General features: G+C 44.3%; 2 protein-coding genes across 2 annotated transcripts; one reads left to right on the top strand and one right to left on the bottom strand.

The window, feature by feature from the left end:
• Positions 1-1,608: 1,608 nt before the first annotated feature.
• LOC310662823 (C-type lectin BpLec-like) lies at positions 1,609-6,856 on the bottom strand. The gene is made up of 5 exons (XM_083409978.1): positions 6,784-6,856; positions 5,285-5,376; positions 4,367-4,507; positions 3,045-3,159; positions 1,609-1,834 (listed from the first exon to the last, which is right to left on the bottom strand). Exons 1-5 carry the CDS (start codon positions 6,836-6,838, stop codon positions 1,767-1,769), a joined length of 471 nt encoding a protein of 156 aa, XP_083266104.1. The 5' UTR covers positions 6,839-6,856; the 3' UTR covers positions 1,609-1,766.
• A 5,554-nt stretch (positions 6,857-12,410) lies between these two features.
• LOC310662818 (C-type lectin LmsL-like) lies at positions 12,411-23,069 on the top strand. The gene is made up of 5 exons (XM_083409972.1): positions 12,411-12,620; positions 18,569-18,660; positions 19,345-19,485; positions 20,750-20,864; positions 22,592-23,069. The coding sequence occupies exons 1-5, from the start codon at positions 12,506-12,508 to the stop codon at positions 22,657-22,659; spliced, it is 531 nt and encodes a 176-aa protein (XP_083266098.1). The 5' UTR covers positions 12,411-12,505; the 3' UTR covers positions 22,660-23,069.
• Positions 23,070-23,801: the final 732 nt, after the last annotated feature.

The following is a 23,801-nucleotide window of genomic DNA, read 5'->3' on the forward strand; positions in this document are numbered from 1 at the left end:
GGCGCGACGCACCACTAAGCCCCATGGGAAAGACACCTCTGTATGGACCCCTCCAGAGTCCAGGCTGGTGTTTGATTGTGGGTTTATTCTACAAGCTGCACTGCATTCACACAGCACTTTATTTCATTTCCCTAGCTGTTAATTTCTCCATTATATCTGAGCATTCACACAATGCAAATAACACTTAGGGAAAACTAATGGAATATAGCTCATGTTTAGCACGCGTTTCCATGTTAGTTGGTTCCAGAAAAAAATCTACTTGCAGCTCCTTTAATGTGAGAAATGATGCGGGAACATTACGTGTGAGATATATATACATACAAATGAAAGGATATTAGAGGATCTTGGGGACCACCAGCTGCCAATTAGGGCAGGATGCCTATACATTTAAAACAGTGGCAGAGACTACGGTCAGATATGTCCCTTTAGGTGTTGGTCATCAGGGAATGGCTTTTCCCCCTTGCCTTGTGTGCACCCCCACCCCATTCCACCTCTAGGAGCCTTCAGAAGAGAGCCGTTGCCAGAAGAGCAACTGAGAGGGGAGAGAAACTCTGCGGCTGCCATCAGGGGGTGGTTGGTTTCACCAGTTTGACCCCATCCACCAACCCTAGGAGCCTTCAAAAAGGAGTTGCTTAAAGGACAATTTGTACTGACCTATTAGTAAGCTGTATGCTTTAGTTATGTCGAATTGTTGATCATTGTTGTTGTTTTGCATGTTATGTTGCAGTTTCTGGTATTGTTAGTCTAATACTGTACAGTGGTACCTCTGGTTACGAACCCTTCTGGTTACGAACACTTCAGGTTATGAGCTCCACTAACCCAGAAATAAGCTGCTCCTGGATGCAAACTTTGCCCCAGGATGCAACCAGAAATCACGCACCAGAGGCATGTGTGCAGCAGAAGGCCCCATTAGTGAAAGAGTGCCTCAGGATAAGAATGATTTCAGCTTAAGAACGGACCTCCGGAACAAATTAAGTTCGTAACCAGAGGTACCACTGTATTTAGACTTTGGTTTTTCTGTGAACTGCTTGAGCAGAGATTTACTTGTGGATATATAAATAAATTGACACTAGACCTCTCCACCTGTCCCTCAGGACTCTCCTGAGGTCACCCCTCACCACTGTGTTCTATGACCTTTTAAAGTCCTTTATGGTGTGGAAGGAATGTGCCCTTGAACTCTTGCTTGTCCAAGTCAAGGTTAAAGGTGTGAGTGGCTGAATGTACAAGCATCTGACTCTTACATAGCTGTGATGTAGTCTACCAGACAAAGGTAAGAATCGGCGCCCATTTGTACCTCTGGCACCACCCACAAGGGGTCTGTGGCCCCAGAAAGGTTTCCTATGTGGCCCTTGGATCAAGAAAGGTTCCCCGCCCTTGGTTGAAAAGCTGTAGCAAAGCTGGAATTTCATTCAGAGTTTGGAGACATACCTACTGAAACTCTGCCTTCTGTACAAAGGTGAATGAATGGTCAAGAAGAGCCTCTGCTGCCCTCCTTTCTACCCAGCAGCCTAAGGAGACTGAAATCGTTCTACAATAACAGAAACATGCCAAGATATTTATGCATAAAGTAGATAGTTTATTAAGACTGCACTGTGCTGTGGTCATTAATGAAAGGCAGGAGAAGAGAGAGGCCCACACAAGATAATTCTTCTGAGATGCGTGTTTTGAATGGAGGTGGTTGGAGGGTGTGTTGAATGGCAGAGCTCTCTCGCGGCTGTTGAACCAGGCGCATCCCAGCAAGGCCAAAGGGGAAACTCCAGTCTTCTCTAGAGTTCATGCTTGCAGATGTAGGCATTGCGTTTCTTGCACTGAGCATCGTTCCACTGCTTAAAGTCTAGAATGCAAAAAAGAAAAGACAAGGCAGGTGTTAACTTTGTCTTTCTGGCGCAGATAGGTCAGTGGCTTGTAAAATATTGCCAACCACTTAGAAATTTCTGCTTTCCATGATTGAAAAGTTTTGCTTCTAGTCCTCATACTTGTAAAAGGATTTTTAGAGGGGCATGATAGAAAGAATTCTAGGGTTCAAAACAAAGGAAACTAGTACCCCCCCAAAAAAAATCCAAACTAGTTCTGCTTTCTAAATTATTAAAAAAAAAGTGTGGGCTGGTCCATTAGGGCAAATGGGGCACTGCCCCACCATCTTTGTTCTGGCCTCAGCCAGCTCTCAGATGTGCCTTCTTACTTGCAACCCGTCCAGAGGGCAGCTGTGGCTGTCAGCTGAATCCTCCTTAGTCTGCCCTTGTGAAATATACTCACAGTCGAGAGTGGATTTCTTGCTCTTTATTCAGCTCATAGTGGTGAGGAGGAATGGAAGTTCCCCCAGAATGTCTGCTTTATATACATTATTTACACAATGGGCCCCACATGATTGGCTAATTCCGGGATTCACCTGTAGGCCAATCAGGTTGTGGATTCACTTCCACCTGGAGCTGGATTGGGTGGCTCCTGGGGACCAATCAGACTGCTGCATTCTGAATCCTATTGTTCTAGGACCAATCAGACTGCTGCCTTTTGGATCCTATTCAACTCAGTACATAACACCTTGCATAACTCAACAGGGATTGTGGGGGGACTAGAATTAGTTGACTCTTCCTGACACTGGCTCAGTCTACTGTGGGCCCTCCTGCCTTCCATCCTGCCAGTCCCAGTGGATACACCAGCTACCACTACTTAAAACCCTTTTCATTTCAGGACAATTAACTAGGGATGGCAGGATCTGTCGATTTCAGTTTTCTTGGTTTCTCATTTTTCCACTTTTAAGTTCACTTCCCTGTATTTCCATGCCTAAATTCCGTTTGCCACACTGTGCAGTGAATTGTTGTCAAAACCATTTCACCATGAATTTCTCCTACCAAACCCATTTTTAATATGCAGTTTTGACTGATGTACTGTAGACGTTTTTGCCATTGCTTGGTCTGGTGGGTCAAGAATGCAACGTGTGAACCTGGCTCAAAACTGTGGCTATCAGACTTTGCCAGCTCGCTAAGAACCACACTGGCCACACATCCTTGTCCTTTTCCAGACCCTGAGAATGGATTGCTTACCCGTGGATCGACGCAGCTCCACACAGTGTTCAGCATTGCGGTAGTTGTCTGGCTGGTTTATCATCCAGGACTTGTAGTTGTAGGTGGATTCATCAGCCCACCTCCATTTCCGGGTCTGCAGAAAAGAGACAGAACAGATCATGTGACACGGGCAATGAAGGGCCCAGAAAGAAGGAAGATACTGTTGGGATGACACCAATGCAAGATTAACTGGATAGGTTGGCCAATGGGGAGCTGTTATCAGCTGTGATGCAGACACCCATAGAAAACAATGGAGAAGCAACATGTGGGAGAGTTGTGAGATAGGGAAGGGATGCCATTACTAAGGAGCTGTGCTGGCTTCTGATTTGGGGGAACCCTTGGGCAAAGCCACCTCCATCATAGACACCTCTCCTCCTCACCACTATTCCCATCCGCTGCCACTTGCCACCTGCTTGTTTTGCCAAGCAGAAAGCCAAGGGGCAAGCAGGCAGTGTCACTTACTGCTCCCCTTCCTCAACCACCAATATTGCCTGGGTTAGAGTGAGAGGCAGGTGAACAAGCAAGTTGCAGTGATGAAAAGGAAGGACAGGTTTAGGAGGCTTTTCTGGATGGGCCACTCCCACTTGGGTATGGGCCCTTGGTGGATGCCCAACTGTATCAAGACTTGTCACCGGCCATGCTATATATATATATTCTGTTTTACAACTTAGAATACTCATTTAAACATCCTTAAAATATCAGTGACTTCCCTTCTTCTCTTTCCATGGTTCATTTTGCATATCATCAATCCCTGTATATTTTATATAAACTAAACCATTCAGTATTCCATTATTACATCCACCAAAACGTATTTACACTGTTGAATCTATCTTAATGCTACCAACGTTTTCAAGTGCACACAGTTTCCCCCCATATATTCAACAAACATTTTCCAATCTTCTTTAAATGGGTGTTCTTCTTGTTCTCTTATTGTACTGTACATGTTAAGTCTGCAAGCTGTGCATATTCCATCAGCTTAAGTTGTCATTCTTCTTTAGCTGGGACCTCACTTGTTTTCCATTTTGGGGCTGACAAAACACGGGCCGCAGTATTAGCATACATAAATAACTTTTTCTGACACCTGTGAATTTCAGTCTGAATTATCCCCAACAGAAAGAACTCTGGGGTTTTTTCGTAAAGTATTTTTAAACATTTTTCTTCAATTCATTATCTCCCAATACTCTTTTACCCTTTTACAGGTCCACCACATATGAAAGAACGTTCCCTCAACCTCATTGCATCACCAGCCATGCTGTGGAGCTGCTACTCAGTGATGATAGCTAGGAATGGAGCAAGCTTACCTGACGGACATCGTGGAGCCCAATCCAGACGTCGCTTATTTCTTGCTGGTAAGTGGAGATGTGTTCGGCCACCAAGAGAGTCTCTGCTTTGGTGAGGACAGAGGCGAGGTGGGCCCCACGGCCATAGCTCTGGCACTCAATCTAAACATGGAGAAGGAAAGAGTGGTGGTTTCTTCCCCAATGATCATATCCCATCAACAGGATCGGTCAGATGTGGCTCACCGGATGGGGGAGAGCCACGCAACTAGCTTCCTGGCAGGTAAAGGTGCTGAGAGTTGTTGGGAGACCTCTATTTCCCTCACAGAACAAGAATTGCCAAAGGTGGTCTTCTTGGCAAAATTGACCTGAAAGCTCAGGAACCAAGAAGACCAAAACTTTAACAGAGTGGGGTGGGGGGAATTATAATTTATCCGGGAGACCACTGTAAGCAGATGAAAACATTAGCAGGATTGCATTAACACTTGTAATGTAGCAAATACTATGGAGACAGTGGAGTTATATAAAATACTGACCACTGAATAACATGCAGTTGAAAGGGTTGACAAGGGGAAGGTGGGAAGCCCAGAGATTCGAAGGAATCTATCAATACGGGTGTGGGTGGTTGTATTGTTATAGTCTTATACTAGTAAAATCAAATAAAAATTATTTCCACACAAAAAAAGAATCACCAGATATGGATTGACTGATAAACCATTCTGAAAATTACATATCTGTGGTGGGAATAGAGTATCCTAACAACGCAAACTACGCTTGCCATGATTATTTGGTGAACCCATGACTATTTCAAAGTATAGAGTAGACAGGGCCTAAATTTCTTCCTCATCCCTTGTTCCAGCCAAACTCCTGAAATGGGAACTGGGAAGCTGACTTATACAGCTTATGTATATCACATCTGGGTGGCTGAGAAACACTTCTTACCTCAGCCTCTTGCCAGCTCAACTTATTGTCGAAATATGCATAGCAGTTGCCCTGGTTTTGCAGCCACTCCCTGGCGCAGGTGTCGGCCTCAGCTGCATGGAGACAAGGGGGTAGAAAGGAAAGAAGCATATTCCAGCAGATATTCCAAAGCATTTTTGCCTTAAAGCAGTAGATGCTGGTCCATTAGGGCACTGCCCTCCCAACCTCAGTCTGCCCTTTGCCAGCCCCCACCTGCCTGCCCTCTCTCCCCCAGTCCAGTAGGTGGTGCTGGCAGTCAACTTCCTCTTCCCTGGTCTCAGAGTTGCCCCTTGTAGAACTCAGCAGGAAGGAGGATGGAGGCAAAACTAGCACCCCTTGTCTCTGCCTCTCATTGGCTCTGGATGTACCATTACCTCTGACTCCACCTCCCTTCTGTCAATCCCAATAAGCAGCAGCCACCACAGTATTAGAGAAAGAAAAGCCAGCTTGAGCTACGCCACAGGTGGCATGGACAGGTCTGAACATATGCTCAGTGCACCTGTTTGAGATCAGTCCCTAGCTCACAAGCTCTTTCGCTTCTGGCTTTCCCAAAAAATGTTCTTTTTCAACCACCTAATTCCGGGCTGTGGAGGGAAGCTTTAAGTGACTGGGAATGTTAAAGAATTGGAGCCTGAAAACTTTGCTCATCTACTGCAAATAGAGACTAGGGAGAAATTCAACCAGGTTTGCATTTAAAAGCGAATCCACCCGATTCACATTTTCTCAACCAACGTGCAAACCAAAATTCAGTCATCCTTTGAAATTTGCATTCTTCTGAATTTTTCAGTGCAGTTCTGCACTTGAGTAACATGTATCAAAAATGCATATACTGGGGTAAAGTATGTGTTAGAATTGCATAGATGGGTGAAAATAACATACAAAATGCATTACATTAGGAGAAATGCCTTGCAGAAGTGTGTGTGGTAGTCAAAAGTGCATTTAAGAATTTGTTCATTGGGAGAAATGGACACTAAAATATTGATACTTTTTTCATGACGGTTGTTTCCTGTTTTAAAAAAAGGTTGCAAATTTAAGATTGGAAAAATGAGAAACTTGCAGAGCCAAAATTGACGGATTTGTCTGCAAACCACCCAGAAACCTCCTCCTAGATTATGGGCAACCTTCTGCCCACCCAGAGTCTCTTATTTAAAGGCCCTAAAAGTGCTAAATTGATTCACCGCTTTGTCTCTAGGGATGTTACTCAATGTGATCCATGGAGCAAGCCCAGATTATTTTTTTATCCTTGTTAACATGAGCCCAGTTCAAGCCACCCCATTCTAAAGAGCCAGAGGTTTAGTAGATTTTAGTGGATTGCCGTTACTTGAAAATGAAACACCTACATTTGTCTGAAATTCTGCACAATTGTGACTAAGGTTTCTGATATCTTTCTGAAAGACTGAATTGGCCAACTAAAGTTGCTTTTCACCCAAGTCCACTTCTTAACTGGTCATATAATATCAGTATTTGCAAAGGAAACTCACCTCCCAGGAAAGGGTTGGAGACCAGGATGCCCAGAAGGCATAGGCTGAAATACATGAAGAGTCTTATCTTCTGGTTGACCTTTGAGATGGGAGGAAGTAGAGATGGGAGGAAGAAGAGTATGTTCAAAAGGTGCTTTTAGTGAATACTATACTATACTATACTATACTATACTATACTATACTATACTATACTATACTAATTTCTAAGTTCATCAATGCTTTACTTACTGGCTGGGACATAAAAAAATCATTTGAGACTTCCTGCCACGTTTCCCATAAGTCATAGAGCTGGAAGGGACCTCCAAGGTCATCTAATTGAACACCTTGCAGAGGCGTAAGATCCACTACAACATCATCCCTGGTGGGTGGTTATCCAGTCTTTGGTCAAAAACCTATAGCCAAGGAGAGCCCACCACCTTCTGAGACAGCAGTCCTCACCAAAGAGTCCACCATCATATCTCAGAGATTTTGAAAACATTTCGCTCTACACTCTGCAGGAACTCACTCGCAAAGACTTATGGATCACCTCCCCAGAACTTACCTTGTGATGCTGTTCTCCTAGGTAGACAAGTGTGGTTGTCAGCTGAACCAGGTGCCTCTCTGATGGTCTCACCTAGTCTGGGCAGCTGTTATATAGACCCCAGACACAGGTGGTGCAATACCAAGATGAGCAAGATGCTGCGAGGAAATCCTGGTCTGATGCCTTCAGTTTTGCATAATTTAAGGCCAAATCAGTGGAATGTCATTTGTTTCACTAGCCTTGAGCATTGCAGAAAGGGCATCAACCTCTCCTTCATTTTGATGGGGAAAAGCATATTGAAGGGGGGAGAGAATTTTGAATCTATTTCCTTCTGAAGAGGAAGAGGAACCATATTCTTAATCAACCATCAAAACACTTGTTTGCAGTCCTTATTGCCTATGCCCACCACTGCCATGTGGCCCTTAGAAGGTTACCTGGAAAGAAATGTGGCTCACTTTTTGCTACCATGTTATACCAGCTCCCGAGGCAAGTTTGCTCCAGAAAGGCCACGCAAAGGGATCAGGATCTTGCCTCCCACAGGACTGTACAACGGTCCCTGATTATAAAATAATAGAAAATGGGAGATACGTAGCCACTCTAGCAACATATCTCTATTTCCTCACATCCAGAAACACAAGAAGGGCTTCACTCTTGCTAGAAGCTCAGCCTTGCCCTCACCGGTTCTGGAAGGCTCCTATAGAAGAGTCTCTTATGTACAGAGACTTTACACCTGCCCATTAGGAAGCCCCGAACATATATTTTTTAGAGGTTCTTTTTATGTTGAGATCCATAGAGACACCATTGATCCTTTGCTGAAAGGCTCGCCGATCTTTCAGACAAGTCTAAACTTAATTCTCTCCTCTTAGGCAAAGATCACAAGACGACCTGGCTGGTAGCCAGATTCTGCGCCCAGATTTGTAGGCACAGATCATCCTCTAGAATAAAATAGCTTACAGTGGTACCTCGGGTTAAGTACTTAATTCATTCCGGAGGTCCGTACTTAACCTGAAACTGTTCTTAACCTGAAGCACCACTTTAGCTAATGGGGCCTCCCGCTGCCGCCGCGCCACCACCTCGCAATTTCTGTTCTCATCCTGAAGCAAAGTTCTTAACCTCAAGCACTATTTCTGGGTTAGCGGAGTCTGTAACCTGAAGCGTATGTAACCTGAAGCATATGTAACCCGAGGTACGACTGTACTAGAGAAATGCTGAAGTCGCCCTTTGGGGTGCCTCAGGGTCGATTTTTTATGGTAGCCCAAATCTCCGTTGTACGGGTGTATGTATATATCTCAATTTTAACTCATGAGCTATTGCTGCAATCTGCTCCAGTTGTATATTTTATCTTTATGAACGCTGTTTTTATTGTGTTATGTAAGGTGAGCTGGTCTTTGACTGTAATAAATCATCTATCTATCTTGCCTCCCTTACGGGACGGTTGTGTACACTCCAATAATATAATTAATGGTTCTGCAGCCAGGTGGCACCATTCTTCTGTTGACATTAAGCAGATCTGACCCAATACGCTGCCTGGAGCAGCAGATGATCCCGGAGACACGTGTGCATGTCCTTTAGCTCTTCCTAAGAAGAGCAGCATCGAGGAATCATCACTACAAGTGTCTGGTGTGTGACATTTAAAACATTAAGTGCGTAGTTACAATGACCTAATGCTCTTCACATCCTGTTCAGGTAAACACAGCTTTCAGATGCCATCTTAGAAAGCGGAAATATCACCATGTCCTCCTGTCCCCCCTTTTTTTTTCAGGACAGCCCCTGTTTTCTGGCTCCTTGCTAAATCGCTGCCCATATTTTGTCCCTACTTGCTGTTTTTTTCTGGCAGCAAAGGGGAAAGGTAAAGAACCCCTTAAGAAAATCTCCTAGCTCCACCTTCTGACCGTCTAAGTTTTATCCAAACCATGCTCTGCTGTAGCCTTGGAAAAAAGGAAATACAAATAAAAATCTTGATATTTCACAACTAAAACCCTTTAATCTTAAACATATTGTTTAATTGGGATAGATAAAATGAAAGGTTTTGGTTGTGAAATATCAAAATTTTTACTGGTATTTCAATTTTTCAAAAAGATTTGTTAGAAATTAAGGTTTAAGGGACGCGGATGGCACTGTGGGTTAAACCACAGAGCCTAGGACTTGCTGATCAGAAGGTCATCAGTTTGAATCCCCGCGACGGGGTGAGCTCCCGTTGCTCAGTCCCTGCTCCTGCCAACCTAGCAGTTTGAAAGCAAGTCAAAGTGCAAGTAGATAAATAGGTACTGCTCCGGCGGGAAGGTAAACGGTGTTTCCATGTGCTGCTCTGGTTCTGGTTCTGGCTTAGTCATGCTGGCCACATGACACGGAAGGTGTACGCCGGCTTCCTCAGCCTATAGAGTGAGATGAGCGCCACAACCCCAGAGTCGGTCACGACTGGACCTAATTGTCAGGGGTCCCTTTACCTTTACCTTTAAGGTTAAAGTACTATCTAAAATGTAAAGCTTGCTTTTAGAGTGGCACACAAAAGATGAAAAGGTCAAGTCGGTAATGATACACTGGTCAAAGGACTTGGGACATAATATCCAGATGGCAGATTGGGAAAGGTTTTGGAAATCAGATTTGAAATTTACGGCATGTTGTACATTGAAAGAAAATTATATAAAAATGATGTACCGGTGGTATTTGACTCCTACAAAGCTAGCAAAAAATGTATAAGACAAATTCAAATATCTGCTGGAAATGTAAAGAAAAAGAAGGTACCTTTTATCATATGTGGTGGACTTGTAAGGTAATAAAAGCTTTCTGGGAGATGGTATATAATGAAATGAAAAGATGCTTAAAATAATCTTTGTTAAGAAACCAAAAGCATTTTTATTAGGAATTACAGGTACCGACATACCAAAGGAGCAGAAGATACTCTTTATGTATGGAACAACAGCCACCCAGATGCTATTAGCCCAGAGCTGGAAAGAAGACAAAGTCCCTACCAGAGAGGAATGGCAAACCAAACTGGTGGACTATACCAAGAAGGCAAAGCTGATCAGAAAACTCAGAAACCAAGAGGATAAAAACTATAAAAGAATGGGGAAAAATTGTAAGTTACTTAGGAGATCACTGTAAGCAGATGGAAACAAGAGCAGGATTTTGATTCACTTGTAGAGGAAAAAACACTATGGACAATAAGGTTTGATATAAAAATTGGAGTAGGGATGAATATGCAGTTGTAGATGTTTAAAATAAAATTCCATGGAGGGGATGGGGGGAAGTCTCAAGATTCGGAGAATCTCCTTATACAGATATATTTTTACTTGTTTGTGTTTATTTGTACTCTGTATTGGTAAAACCAATAAAAATGATATTAAAAAAGAAAGAAATACAAATAATAATGAGGAGCTGTCAGAAAAGGTAAGGAGACCAGCCCCCTTCTGCTTACCCCCGCCCCAGTCTTTTGTTGCGAATTGGGGGCAACATATACCCTTTAAAAACTTTCGCTAACATGCAAGTGCATGGCATAGAAGATGCTACCTTCCCTTCCCAAAGGCACATGAGGTTACCACTTTGCTGAAGCTAAGCAGGTCTCAGTTCGGACAGTGAGCGGATGGGTGACCACCTAAAAATCACATGCAATGCACATTGGGTTCCATGGCAGAATAAAGTCAGAGGAGCAATGTAAATAAATAAATTTGCAATGGAATGCCGTTCAGTGCATAGTCTGTAGGTCCATAACGCAGCCACCTTGCTTGTTGAAGTAGTCTGGGTGTGGTCCCTGCAGAGATGGAATAAATACCTGCAAAAATTGCTGTATGCTACCTTGAGTTCCCTTGAGAAAATGTGAGCGATAAATGAATTGAATATCAAACTGGGGTGAAGGGAGAGAGAGAGAACACTTCAGATTGAAAAATAACATGTCAGGCTACAGAACAGACTAATTTATTTTCCCTTGATGTGAAAACCTTCTACATGCAACATGCAGGGATTTTATTTTATTATTATCACTTTCATGGAAGACAACCAGTCAGCTACCTGGGATGTAAAGCTTAAGAAAAGGTTTTCATAGTTGATATTGAATGTTCTTTCCCCATCCAATTTGGGTACAGATTGAAAAGGCCAGACATTTTTCAATACACATTGCCCCATCTAAAAAAAAAAAAATTAAATGCACAATGTCCTTTCTGCAGTGCTGATGAACAGCGATAAAAGCCGCTTTCCACAAGTTCAATCTTCGGTTATGCAAAACTGGATACTCTGGGCCAGGACTTCCTCAAAGCAATTATCTCACCTTGGTATTACACCATCTCTGCCAATGGCCTATATAACAGCTGTCCAGGAAAGGTGAGACCATCAGAGAGAAACCCGGCTCAGCTTTGACCACATCTGTCTACGCAGGGAAACAGCAACACAAGGTGAGTGACTGGGGAGATGAACCCCAAGTCTTGATGAAAGGGTCCCTGCAGGCAGCAGATCAAGGGTGCGGATGTGCTTACAGCCTAGGACCCTCATACCTACGGGACCGTCTCTCCCGGTATGCCCCACAGAGGACCTTAAGGTCCATAAATAGTAACACCCTAGAGGCCCCGGGCCCTAAGGAAGTCAGAATAACCTCAACCAGAGCCAGGGCCTTCTCAACACTGGCTCCAGCCTGGTGGAACGCTCTGTCTCATGAGACCAGGGCCCTGCAGGATCTGCTTTCTTTCCGCAGGGCCTGTAAGACAGAGTTGTTCCGCCTGACCTTTGGCTTGGAATCAACTTGATCCCCTCTCCCTCTTTCCTTTTCCCTTTCTCCTTCTGTGATGGAACTCCTATTTGATTTCAATCAATTGTTTTATACCTGGTGTTAGCCATCCTGAGCTGGGGAGGGCTGGGTATAAATAAATTACTACTACTACTACTACTACTACTACTACTACCTTTGAAGGGTTGTTGATGCATAGAGAAAGTCATTCAGGGGAAACATCTGGTGGCAGTCAAAAGCTGGAGTCAAAAGTGGGTGGGGGTTGCAGCGTTCCCCATCTCTTTCTCTGCCACCCCAGCTCTCCCTCCTCTTCCTGCTCAGCTTTGTGGGTCAAATGTGATCAAACCCGGGCCACAGGATTCCCACCGCAGACCTAGAGTGTGGGGAACTTTCAAAGACTTTGAGATGAGATGATGGGTTCATGAAGGAGGTTCTTGCAGGAAGTTGTAGAGCAAGGGCTGTAGCTCAGTGGTGGTTGCATATAGATGGTTTCAAGCTTACTGTACTCTCCACTCTCAAAGGTCAACCAGAAGATGGGACTCTTCACCTACTTCAGCCTTTGCCTCCTGGGCACCCTGGTCGCAAATCCTTTCCTGGGAGGTGAGTTCCCCTTAAGAAATACTGACATTGCATGACCAGTTAACAAGCGGACTTGACTGAATACCTGTCACCAGATCTTTCCAGTCTTTCCAAAAGATATTGGAGATACGGCTAACCCAAAATCTCCATCAGGCTCATGCAGTCCTTAACATTAGTGGGCCTCTGTGGTTTAGTGGGTGTTGTTGGACTACAATGTTCTTCGGTCCTGAGTGTTGTGGGGGGGGTTGTTTTTTTGATTTAAAAAAATATTAAATTTTCCACAATTATAACAAATACAACATAGAAAAAAGAGAGAAGAAAACACACAAGAAAAACACATTACTAAAAAAGAAAAAGAAAAAAGAAATCTTAAACACATATCCCTTGAAAACCCAATTTCTCTTACATTGTTAATTGACTTCCTCAGATCCCTCCCTTCTGAATTTCATTTTATCTTCGTGTAACAGCTCTCCAATATCATTCTTAAACTAAAATTATTTCCAGCAATTAACTATCTTGTTCTCTTTTCTTACTGTTCTAAATTCAGCTTAAAGGTAAAGGTACCCCTGCCCGTACGGGCCAGTCTTGACAGACTCTAGGGTTGTGCGCCCATCTCACTCAAGAGGCCGGGGGCCAGCGCTGTCCGGAGACACTTCCGGGTCACGTGGCCAGTGTGACATTGCTGCTCTGGCGAGCCAGAGCTGCACACGGAAACGCCGTTTACCTTCCCGCTAGTAAGCGATCCCTATTTATCTACTTGCACCCTGGAGTGCTTTCGAACTGCTAGGTTGGCAGGCGCTGGGACCGAACAACTGGAGCGCACCCCGCCGCGGGGATTTGAACCGCCGACCTTTCGATCGGCAAGCCCTAGGCACTGAGGCTTTTACCCACAGTGCCACCCGCGTCCCATCCAGCTTACTTACAATTAAATCCTATTGTAATCGTAGGACTATTTGGTGCTTTCAAGTGACTTCTAATTACAATATTTATTCAAATAATACTTAAATTTCTTCCAATCTTCTTGATATTCCTCTTCTTTCTGGTCGTGGACTATTCCAGTCAGGTCAGCTAGCTCCAAAAAGTCCAACATCTTCATCTGCCATTCTTCCACTATTAGGATTTCTTGAGATTTCCAATTTTTAGCTAACAGCAGTCTTGCCGCTGTAGTGGCATACAAAAATAATTTAACATCTTTTTGGGGCAATTCCATTCCTCCTCGGTCCTGAGTGTTGACCACGCTTGGTGGGGCTGATGGGAGTCGGGAGTCCAATGATGTGGAGGGCATCGGGTTGGGGTAGGCTGGAAAGTGTTGGACTAGGGCTGGGGAAACCCAAGTTCAAATCCACACGCAGCCATTAAGCTCAGCCTTGGGCTGGACACTATCTCTCAACCTAACCTGCCTTGCATGATCCTTGTGTAGTTGGGAGAGGCATATGTGCCACGTCAAGCTCCTGAGAGGACTGTGGTATATCAACGAAAGGCAAGTGAGATGCAATATCAAAGTTCAGGGACTGTCAAGCAAAAACGTTTAGGGTGTAAAACAGGGCCAATAAGGGGTGTGGCCTGTGAGAGGGGGTGTGGCCTAGGGAGAGTTCCAAGGACCAGATAGAGAAGCTCGGAGGGCCATATTTGGCCCCAGGCCTGATATTCTCCTACCCCTGGAATACCCTTCCATAAACAGTTCTGTGGGGCAAGTCTATGCCATCTGTCATCTAGGGATGAGGTAGGGTTTTCTTCCTTACAGTGAACATTTTCCCCTAACTTCAATTTAAATCACGATTTAAATCACTAGTCAGTAAGACTTGATTTAAATCTCTCTCTTTTTACAGAAAGACTGATTCTTTGGTTCTCAATCTTAATATTGACAACCAGATGAAGGTTTCATTTTTGGAATAATAAATTTTCAGAGTAGTTTATATTTGGACAACCTTTCTGCTGTACTTTATTGGAAGGAGAAAAATACTCATTTCCTTAATAACAATTTATTTAACTAAAACAATAGCATTATGGCATATGCATCCATGTTTGTTAACTGAGATGGTTAAACAATTTTTAAAAAAACTTATTTTTTAAAAAAAATGATATTTATTAGATTTTCCACAAATACCAAAAACAAAATTACAAAGGCAACAAGGACAAAATACCACAAAGTAGAAAAAAGAGGAAGAAGAAAAAACAAATACCCAAAAATACATAAAGAAAAAACACCCTCCCTCCACCCCACCTACACAAAAAATAACCAAAAAAAACACAAAAAGCACATACATTCAAAGAAAAAAAGAAAAATTTTCATTTTTCAAATTTCAACTTTCAATAACTTATTTCCTCGGCCTCCTCCCACCTCCCTTTTTGTATTCCAGTTATTAATCAAATCAGCAAATTCTTTCCATCTTTCACTGCTTACTGTTGTTGTTGTTTAGTCGTTCAGTCGTGTCCGACTCTTCGTGACCCCATGGACCAGAGCACGCCAGGCACTTCTGTCTTCCACTGCCACCCGCAGTTTGGTCAGATTCATGTTTGTAGCTTCGAGAACACTGTCTAACCATCTCGTCCTCTGTCGTCCTCTTCTTCTTGTGCCCTCCATCTTTCCCAGCATCAGGGTCTTTTCCAGTGAGTCTTCTCTTCTCATGAGGTGGCCAAAGTATTGGAGCCTCAGCTTCACGATCTGTCCTTCCAGTGAGCACTCAGGGCTGATTTCCTTAAGAATGGATGCGTTTGATCTTCTTGCAGTCCATGGGACTCTCAAGAGTCTCCTCCAGCACCATAATTCAAAAGCGTCAATTCTTCGGCGATCAGCCTTCTTTATGGTCCAGCTCTCACTTCCATACATCACTACTGGGAAAACCATAGCTTTTACTATACGGACCTTTGTTGGCAAGGTGATGTCCCTACTTTTTAAAATGCTGCCTAGGTTTGCCATTGCTTTCCTCCCAAGAAGCAGGCGTCTCTTAATTTCGTGGCTGCTGTCACCATCTGCAGTGATCATGGAGCCCAAGAAAGTAAAATCTCTCACTGCCTCCATTTCCTCCCCTTCTATTTGCCAGGAGGTGATGGGACCAGTGGCCATGATCTTCGTTTTTTTGATGTTGAGCTTCAGACCATATTTTGTGCTCTCCTCTTTCACCCTCAATAAAAGGTTTTTTAATTCCTCCTCACTTTCTGCCATCAAGGTTGTGTCATCTGCATATCTAAGGTTGTTGATATTTCTTCCAGCAATCTTAATTCCGGCTAGGGATTCATCCAGCCCAGCCTTTCGCATGATGAATTCTGCATATAAGTTAAATAAGCAGGGAGACAAAATACAGCCTTGTCGTACTCCTTTCCCAATTTTGAACCAAACAGTTGTTCCATATCCAGTTCTAACTGTAGCCTCTTGTCCCACATAGAGATTTCTCAGGAGGCAGATGAGGTGATCAGGCACTCCCATTTCTTTAAGAACTTGCCATAGTTTGCTGTGATCGACACAGTCAAAGGCTTTTGCATAGTCAATGAAGCAGAAGTAGATGTCTTTCTGGAACTCTCTAGCTTTCTCCATAATCCAGCGCATGTTTGCAATTTGGTCTCTGGTTCCCCTGCCTCTTCTAAATCCAGCTTGCACTTCTGGGAGTTCTCGGTCCACATACTGCTTGAGCCTTCCTTGAATAATTTTAAGCATAACCTTGCTAGCGTGTGAAATGAGTGCAATTGTGCGGTAGTTGGAGCATTCTTTAGCACTGCCCTTCTTTGGGATTGGGATGTAGACTGACCTTCTTCAATCTTCTGGCCACTGCAGAGTTTTCCAAACTTGCTGGCATATTGAGTGTAGCACCTTAACAGCATCATCTTTTAAAATTTTAAATAGTTCAGCTGGAATACCATCACTTCCACTGGCCTTGTTATTTGCAATGCTTTCTAAGGCCCATTTGACTTCACTCTCCAGGATGTCTGGCTCAAGGTCAGCAACCACACTACCTGGGGTGTACGAGACATCCATATCTTTCTGGTATAGTTCCTCTGTGTATTCTTGCCACCTCTTTTTGATGTCTTCTGCTTCTGTTAGGTCCTTACCACTTTTGTCCTTTATTATAGTAATCTTTGAACGAAATGTTCCTTTCATATCTCCAATTTTCTTGAACAGATCTCTGGTTCTTCCCATTCTGTTGTTTTCCTCTATTTCTTTGCATTGCTCATTTAAGAAGGCCTTCTTGTCTCTCCTTGCTATTTTTTGGAATTCTGCATTCAATTTCCTGTATCTTTCTCTATCTCTCTCGCATTTTGCTTGCCTTCTCTCCTCCGCTATTTGTAAGGCCTCATTGGACAGCCACTTTGCTTTCTTGCATTTCCTTTTCATTGGGATGGTTTTCGTTGCTGCCTCCTGTATGATGTTTCGAGCCTCCATCCATAGTTCTTCAGGCACTCTGTCCAGCAATTCTAAATCCTTAAACCTGTTCCTCACTTCCACTGTGTATTCATAAGGGATTTGGTTTAGATTGTATCTTACCGGCCCAGTGGTTTTTCCTACTTTCTTCAGTTTAAGCTTGAATTTTGCTATAAGAAGCTGATGATCTGAGCCACAGTCAGCTCCAGGTCTTGTTTTTGCTGACTGTATAGAGCTTCTCCATCTTTGGCTGCAGAGAATATAATCAATCTGATTTCGATACTGCCCATCTGGTGATGTCCATGTGTAGAGTCGTCTCTTGTGTTGTTGGAAAAGAGTGTTTGTGATGACCAGCTTGTTCTCTTGACAGAACTCTATTAGCCTTTGCCCTGCTTCGTTTTGAATTCCAAGACCAAATTTGCCAGTTGTTCCTTTTATCTCTTGATTCCCTACTTTAGCATTCCAATCCCCTATAATGAGAAGAACATCCTTCTTTGGTGTCACTTCTATAAGGTGTTGTAAGTCTTCATAGAATTGGTCAATTTCAGTTTCTTCAGCACCAGTGGTTGGTGCATAAACTTGGATTACTGTGATGTTAAAAGGTCTGCCTTGGATTCATATCGAGATCATTCTATCATTTTTGAGATTGCATCCCAGTACAGCTTTCGCCACTCTTTTGTTGACTATGAGGGCCACTCCATTTCTTTTACGGGTTTCTTGCCCACAGTAGTAGATATGATAGTCATCCGAACTGAATTCGCCCATTCCCGTCCATTTTAGTTCACTGATGCCCAGGATGTCAATGTTTATTCTTGCCATCTCATTTTTGACCACATCCAATTTACCCAGGTTCATGGTTCTTACATTCCAGGTTCCTATGCAATATTTTTCTTTACAGCATTGGACTTTCCTTTCGCTTCCATGCATATCCGCAACTGAGCGTCCTTTCGGCTTTGGCCCAGCCGCTTCATCAGCTCTGGATCTACTTGTACTTGTCCTCCGCTCTTCCCCAGTAGCATGTTGGACGCCTTCCGACCTGAGGGGCTCATCTTCCAGCGTCATATCTTTTATATGCCTGTTGTCTTTGTCCATGGAGTTTTCTTGGCAGGGATACTGGAGTGGCTTGCCGGTTCCTGCTCCAGGTGGATCACGTTTGGTCCAAACTCTCCACTATGACCTGTTCATCTTGGGTGCCCTGCTCGGCATAGTTCATAGCTTCTCTGAGTTCTTCAAGCCCCTTCGCCACGGCAAGGCAGTGATCCATGAAGGGGTCACTGCTTACTACTTATTGCTTATTCACTTATATACCTTCAATTTTTTAAAAACTTAGACTAAGTTTTAGCGCACATGAAAAACTTAAAACAAATCCTTATTTCCTGATGAATAGCCTTTGGAGTATAATGTAATTTAAATAGAAAACTATCTTTAGAAAGATTTTTTCCTCCAAAAGCATTTTGTTTTAAAAATCCAATTTAAATTTTTAAAAAACTTATTTAAATTTTAAAAATCCATTAAAAAAAAAAAAACACCATTAATTTTTATCCACCCTGCTAACTTCTAAGCAATCTATCTGCCCAGCACCAACACCATTTCTGTTTTTCTCTCCACACAGCTGAGGCTGACACCTGCGCCAGGGAGTGGCTGCAAAACCAGGGCAACTGCTATGCATATTTTGATGCCAAACTGACGTGGCAGGAGGCCGAGGTAAGGAGCATTTGACACCCAACCAGATACATCCCTACAATTTTGAAAGCAAAACTTTGAGAATAATTGAAACTGCACAAAGCAGAACTCATGATTTGGAAAGTTTTGCTCCTGCACCAATCCAGCTGGTTGGATATGATCAGAGGGGGAGTTTTCTTTTCTCCTTCTCTCACCTCAAAATGAGTACAGTGGTACCTCGGGTTACAGATGCTTCAGGTTACAGACTTCGCTAACCCAGAAACAGTACCTCGGGTTAAGAACTTTGCTTCAGGATGAGAACAGAAATCGTGCAGCGGCAGCAGGAGACCCCATTAACCAAAGTGGTACCTCAGGTTAAGAACAGTTTCAGGTTAAGAATGGACCTCCAGAATGAATTAAGTTCTTAACCCGAGGTACCACTGTACTGACCTGAATTTCTCTCCCATCTCTACCTGCTAGTATAAAAATATTGAATATGACAAGCTGATAAGTAACAATGTTACCTTAAAACTCACCATCAAGACTTGTGCTTCTTAGACATATCCCTCAAATGGGGGGGGGGGTTGTTAAGTGACTTTAAAATAATAATAATCATCATCCACAAAATTTAAATTCCAGTGTGGGTAGATTCAGTTCTGCACCAGCCCTGCTGATAGGGTAGGACAAGATAGGATATTACACCTCTCTTTTCTTCTCTGTCCTCAGATTGAGTGTCAGAGCTATGGCCGTGGAGCCCACCTCGCCTCTGTCCTCACCAAAGCAGAGACTCTCTTGGTGGCCGAGCACATCTCCACTTACCAGCAAGAAATAAGCGACGTCTGGATTGGGCTCCATGATGTCCGTCAGGTGAGCTTCTCTCATGTGCTCCATTCCTGACCCATGTCAGCCCTGAGTGGGGATTCCTTAGCATTGCCACTCCATTTTTATCCCAATATCCTCCCAAGAAGAATCCCAAATTGGACAAATTCCTGGAGGATCAAGCTTTTGATGGCCATCCTCTGCCTCCAGTCTGGGGTAGTAATTCTTCTCAATGCCAGTTGCTGGAAACTTCAGGAAGGTGTGTGCTATTGCCCTCAGGTCCTAATAATAATAATAATAATAATAATAATAATAATAATAATAATAATAGTTTATTATTTATACCCCGCCCATCTTGCTGGGTTTCCCAAGCCACTCTGAGCGGCTTCCAACTGAATATTAAAAACAATACAGCATCAGACATTAAAAACTTCCCTAAACAGGGCCGCCTTCAGTTGTCTTTTAAAAGTAAAATAGTTGTTTATTGCCTTGACATCTGCTGGGAGGGCGTTCCACAGGGCAGGCGCCACTACCGAGAAGGCCCTCTGCCTTGTTCCCTGTAAACTCACTTCTCACAGCAAGGGAACAGCCAGAAGGCCCTCGGCACTGGACCACAGTGTCTGGGCTGGATGATGGGGCTGGAGACGCTCCTTCAGGTATACAGGACCGAGGCCGTTTAGCGCTTTAAAGGTCAGCAACAACACTTTGAATTGTGCTCGGAAACATACTGGGAGCCAATAAAGATCTTTCAGGACCAGTGTTATATGGTCTCTGCAGCTGCTCCCAGTCACCAGTCTAGCTGCCTCATTCTGGATTAATTGCTTGCAGGTTTCCCTCAGGCATCTGGTTGGCCGCTGTAAGAACAGGATGCTGGGCTATGATAGGCCATTGGTCTGATCCAGCAGGCATTCAAATACACCATTTTGTTATTTACCATGGGAGTCCTTCTCTTCTCCATCATAGCTTGCGTTAGCTGCCCGCTGGCCAGACCTCTCCAGCTCAGCTTTTGCGCTGGGCTCCTCCCACTTCCTTAACCACATGATCTGTTCCGTCTCTTTCATGCAGATCAAGTAGAATGGCGCTACATTCATGTTTGACAGAGCGGTGGCTCCATGCCAATCCCGTCCCACTCTTACCTCAACAATCTCCCAAATTTATTCCCCCATGTTGCTGCTTCTCCATTGTTTTCCACGAGAGTCCTCCTCTGCTGCTAACAGATCCCCATGGGGCAAACTCTCCAGCAAGTTGGCTTCATCCAATTTCTCTATCTGGCCCCTTCCATCACATGATCTGCTCTGTCTCTTTTCTTCAGACCAGGAAATGGAGGTGGGCTGATGAATCCACCTACAACTACAAGGCCTGGATGAACCACCAGCCAGATAACTACCGCAAAGCCGAGTACTGTGTGGAGCTGAGACGAACTACAGGTAAGCAAGTCATTCTCAGTGTCTGAGAAATGACAAGGGCATTTTAGGACAAGGATAGGAAAACTCAGGCTTGGGGGGCCAAATATGCCACTTTGTCTGGCCCTTGGAACACTTCCCAGCCATATCCTCTCTCCCCTGGCCATGACTACCCTCCCTGACTCTGCTCAGTGCCCTTGTTTTATGTTTGTGCCTGGCTGGACTGTGTCCTTGAACTCTGGCTTGTCTGGATAGAGCATGCAGAGGGAGGTGTGTGGGTGGGTGGGTGTGGGTGTGTGTGTGTGTGTAGAAACCAGCTTATTGGACAAGGGTAAAATTAACATTCACTGCTCCACCCACTTTTGCCTCTGGCCCTGCCCATAAGAAGAAGAAGAAGAAGAGTTTGGATTTGATATCCCGCCTTTCACTCCCTTTAAGGAGTCTCAAAGCAGCTAACATTCTCCTTTCCCTTCCTCCCCCACAACAAACACTCTGTGAGGTGATTGGGGCTGAGAGACTTCAAAGAAGTGTGACTAGCCCAAGGTCACCCAGCAGCTGCATGTGGAGGAGCGGAGACACGAACCCGGTTCCCCAGATTATGAGTCTACCGCTCTTAACCACTACACCACACTGGCTCTCTACACCACACTGGACATGTGGCCCTCAGGAAATTGTCCAGATAGATATGCAACCCTCAGGCTGGAAAAGGTCCACCACTCCCGATTTAGGGACACAATGGCAAGGTACCACAATACAGTGGTACCTTGGGTTACATACGCTTCAGGTTCCATACACTTCAGGTTACATAAGCTTCAGGTTACAGACTCTGCTAACCCAGAAATAGTGCTTCAGGTTAAGAACTTTGCTTCAGGAGAAGAACAGAAATTGTGCTCTGGCGGCGCGGCGGCAGCAGCAGGAGACCCCATTAACTAAAGTGGTGCTTCAGGTTAAGAACAGTTTCAGGTTAAGAACGGACCTCCGGAACGAATTAAGTACTTAACCCGAGGTACCACTGCATACCATGAGATGGAGAGCTACAACTGATCTATGCAATTCAGTTGCCTGTGAATACCATAGCTTGCAGCTGTATACACACTATACCTTTAAGCCAGATTTGAAACACATTCTTTCCCTCACATAATTCTGATTACTGTAGTTTGCCCCTCACAGAGCTACAGTTCCTAGCAACCTTAACAAACTATAGTTCCAAAAATTATTCAGGGGGATGTGCTTTGAATGCACCGTTTGCACACAGAGTCTACAAATAACACCCAAACCACAGAGAATGCATGCTCTCCTTTTATTTTCCAAAGTCAGGGTAGCCAACGCAACACCCTTCAGATGTGCACTTACGACTCCCATCTGCTCCGGTCCACATGGCTAGGGGTCGGGGTTGATGAGAGTCATTGTACAAAAAAATCCCGAGGTCACAAGGTTAGCTACCCCTCTCCTAGAGTGCTCTTGAGCAAAAATATCTAGCCTCAGATGTGGAAAAACTCTCGGGGAAGAAATATACAGAACAGAAAACAAACTGAAACGTTACTCCTTCGTTTTATTTGCCTTCACACGTTTGAACATTAGAATCAGTTCTATTTGCTTTTCCCCTTAAAAATATTAATCGTGGGAACTAGAAGCTCACGTGAAAGCTGAGATTTAATTGGAGGTCGACAACCTCCTGCAGGTCTCTTCAGTTCAGGTTACAGAACCGCCAAACCAAAGGGCTAACTTGAGCCTTATCTTCTGCCTCCTAGACTTTAAACAGTGGAACGACGCCCCCTGCAGGAAACTCAACGCCTACATCTGCAAGCATGAACTGTAGGGAAGACTGTATCGCCCGACTGCGCCTGCCGGAATGGAACTGGATCCGGCCACAAGAGATTGGCTGACTTGGTGGATGTGTCTCTCTGATGCCATTACTCTCCCTCCTTCCACAAAGCCAAAGACCAGCTCCTCCTGTTTCCAGTGCCATCTCTGAGGAGCTGCTTCTGTTCTCTGCCTCTTTCCCTTACCCTTTTCGTGTATGTGAGTGTATCGCTGCAGGTACAGTGTAATGTTAATAAACTCTTTCCTGTGCATCTCTATTTCCTGGCATGCTCCTGTAATTCCAGATGGCTCTCAGTTCGCTCAGCCTCCTCTAGGATTGCCACATGGGCGCGAAAGAGGTCAGCAGGAACGAACTCTCCGTTCCTTTCTGCATTTGAGAGAATTTGGAGACGCACTGCAGCTTCCTTCTCTCTTGCACAGGATGCTACACCTGTAGTCACAATCTTGCCATCAGCTGTTGGCCTTGCTGGAGGTCCAGAACCTTTTGTGGGGGCACTCCATTGGCTAACCCTGGGCTACACAATGCTAGAATTTCCTTCTTCTTAATTGTTAAAGCAGGGCAAGGTATCAGCGGGACTCCAGATTGCGTTGGACTCCAACTTCCATCATCCCTGATCGTAGGTCATACTGGTTGATGGGAGCTGGAGTCCAGCAGCATCTGAAGAGCCTAATTTCCCCTCTCCCCTCCTCCCTGGATAGTAACAACAGGCCACACTATCACACAAAGTTAGATGTACAATTGCAAAGTACTCTGTGCAAAAGCGCTCTGCAAAAAAAAAACCAATGAGCCTTGTGCATTTCCAACCCCGCATGCATGCATTGCCAACGCAGGCACAGAAGACACCTGGCATCTTCCCAGGACGACAGGATGTACAGTATTTCCTTTTGAATTCCACCACCACCATGCCAAATTTGTACCTATACATATAAGCTGCTGTTGTTGTTGTTTAATCGTTTAGTCGTGTCCGACTCTTCGTGACCCCATGGACCAGAGCATGCCAGGCACTCCTGTCTTCCACTGCCTCCCGCAGTTTGGTCAGACTCATGTTCATAGCTTCGAGAACACTGTCCAACCATCTTGTCCTCTGTCGTCCTCTTCTCCTTGTGCCCTCCATCTTTCCCAACATCAGGGTCTTT

Source organism: Podarcis tiliguerta (assembly GCF_965153285.1).
Source record: "Podarcis tiliguerta genome assembly, chromosome: 13".
NCBI lineage: Eukaryota > Metazoa > Chordata > Lepidosauria > Squamata > Lacertidae > Podarcis > Podarcis tiliguerta.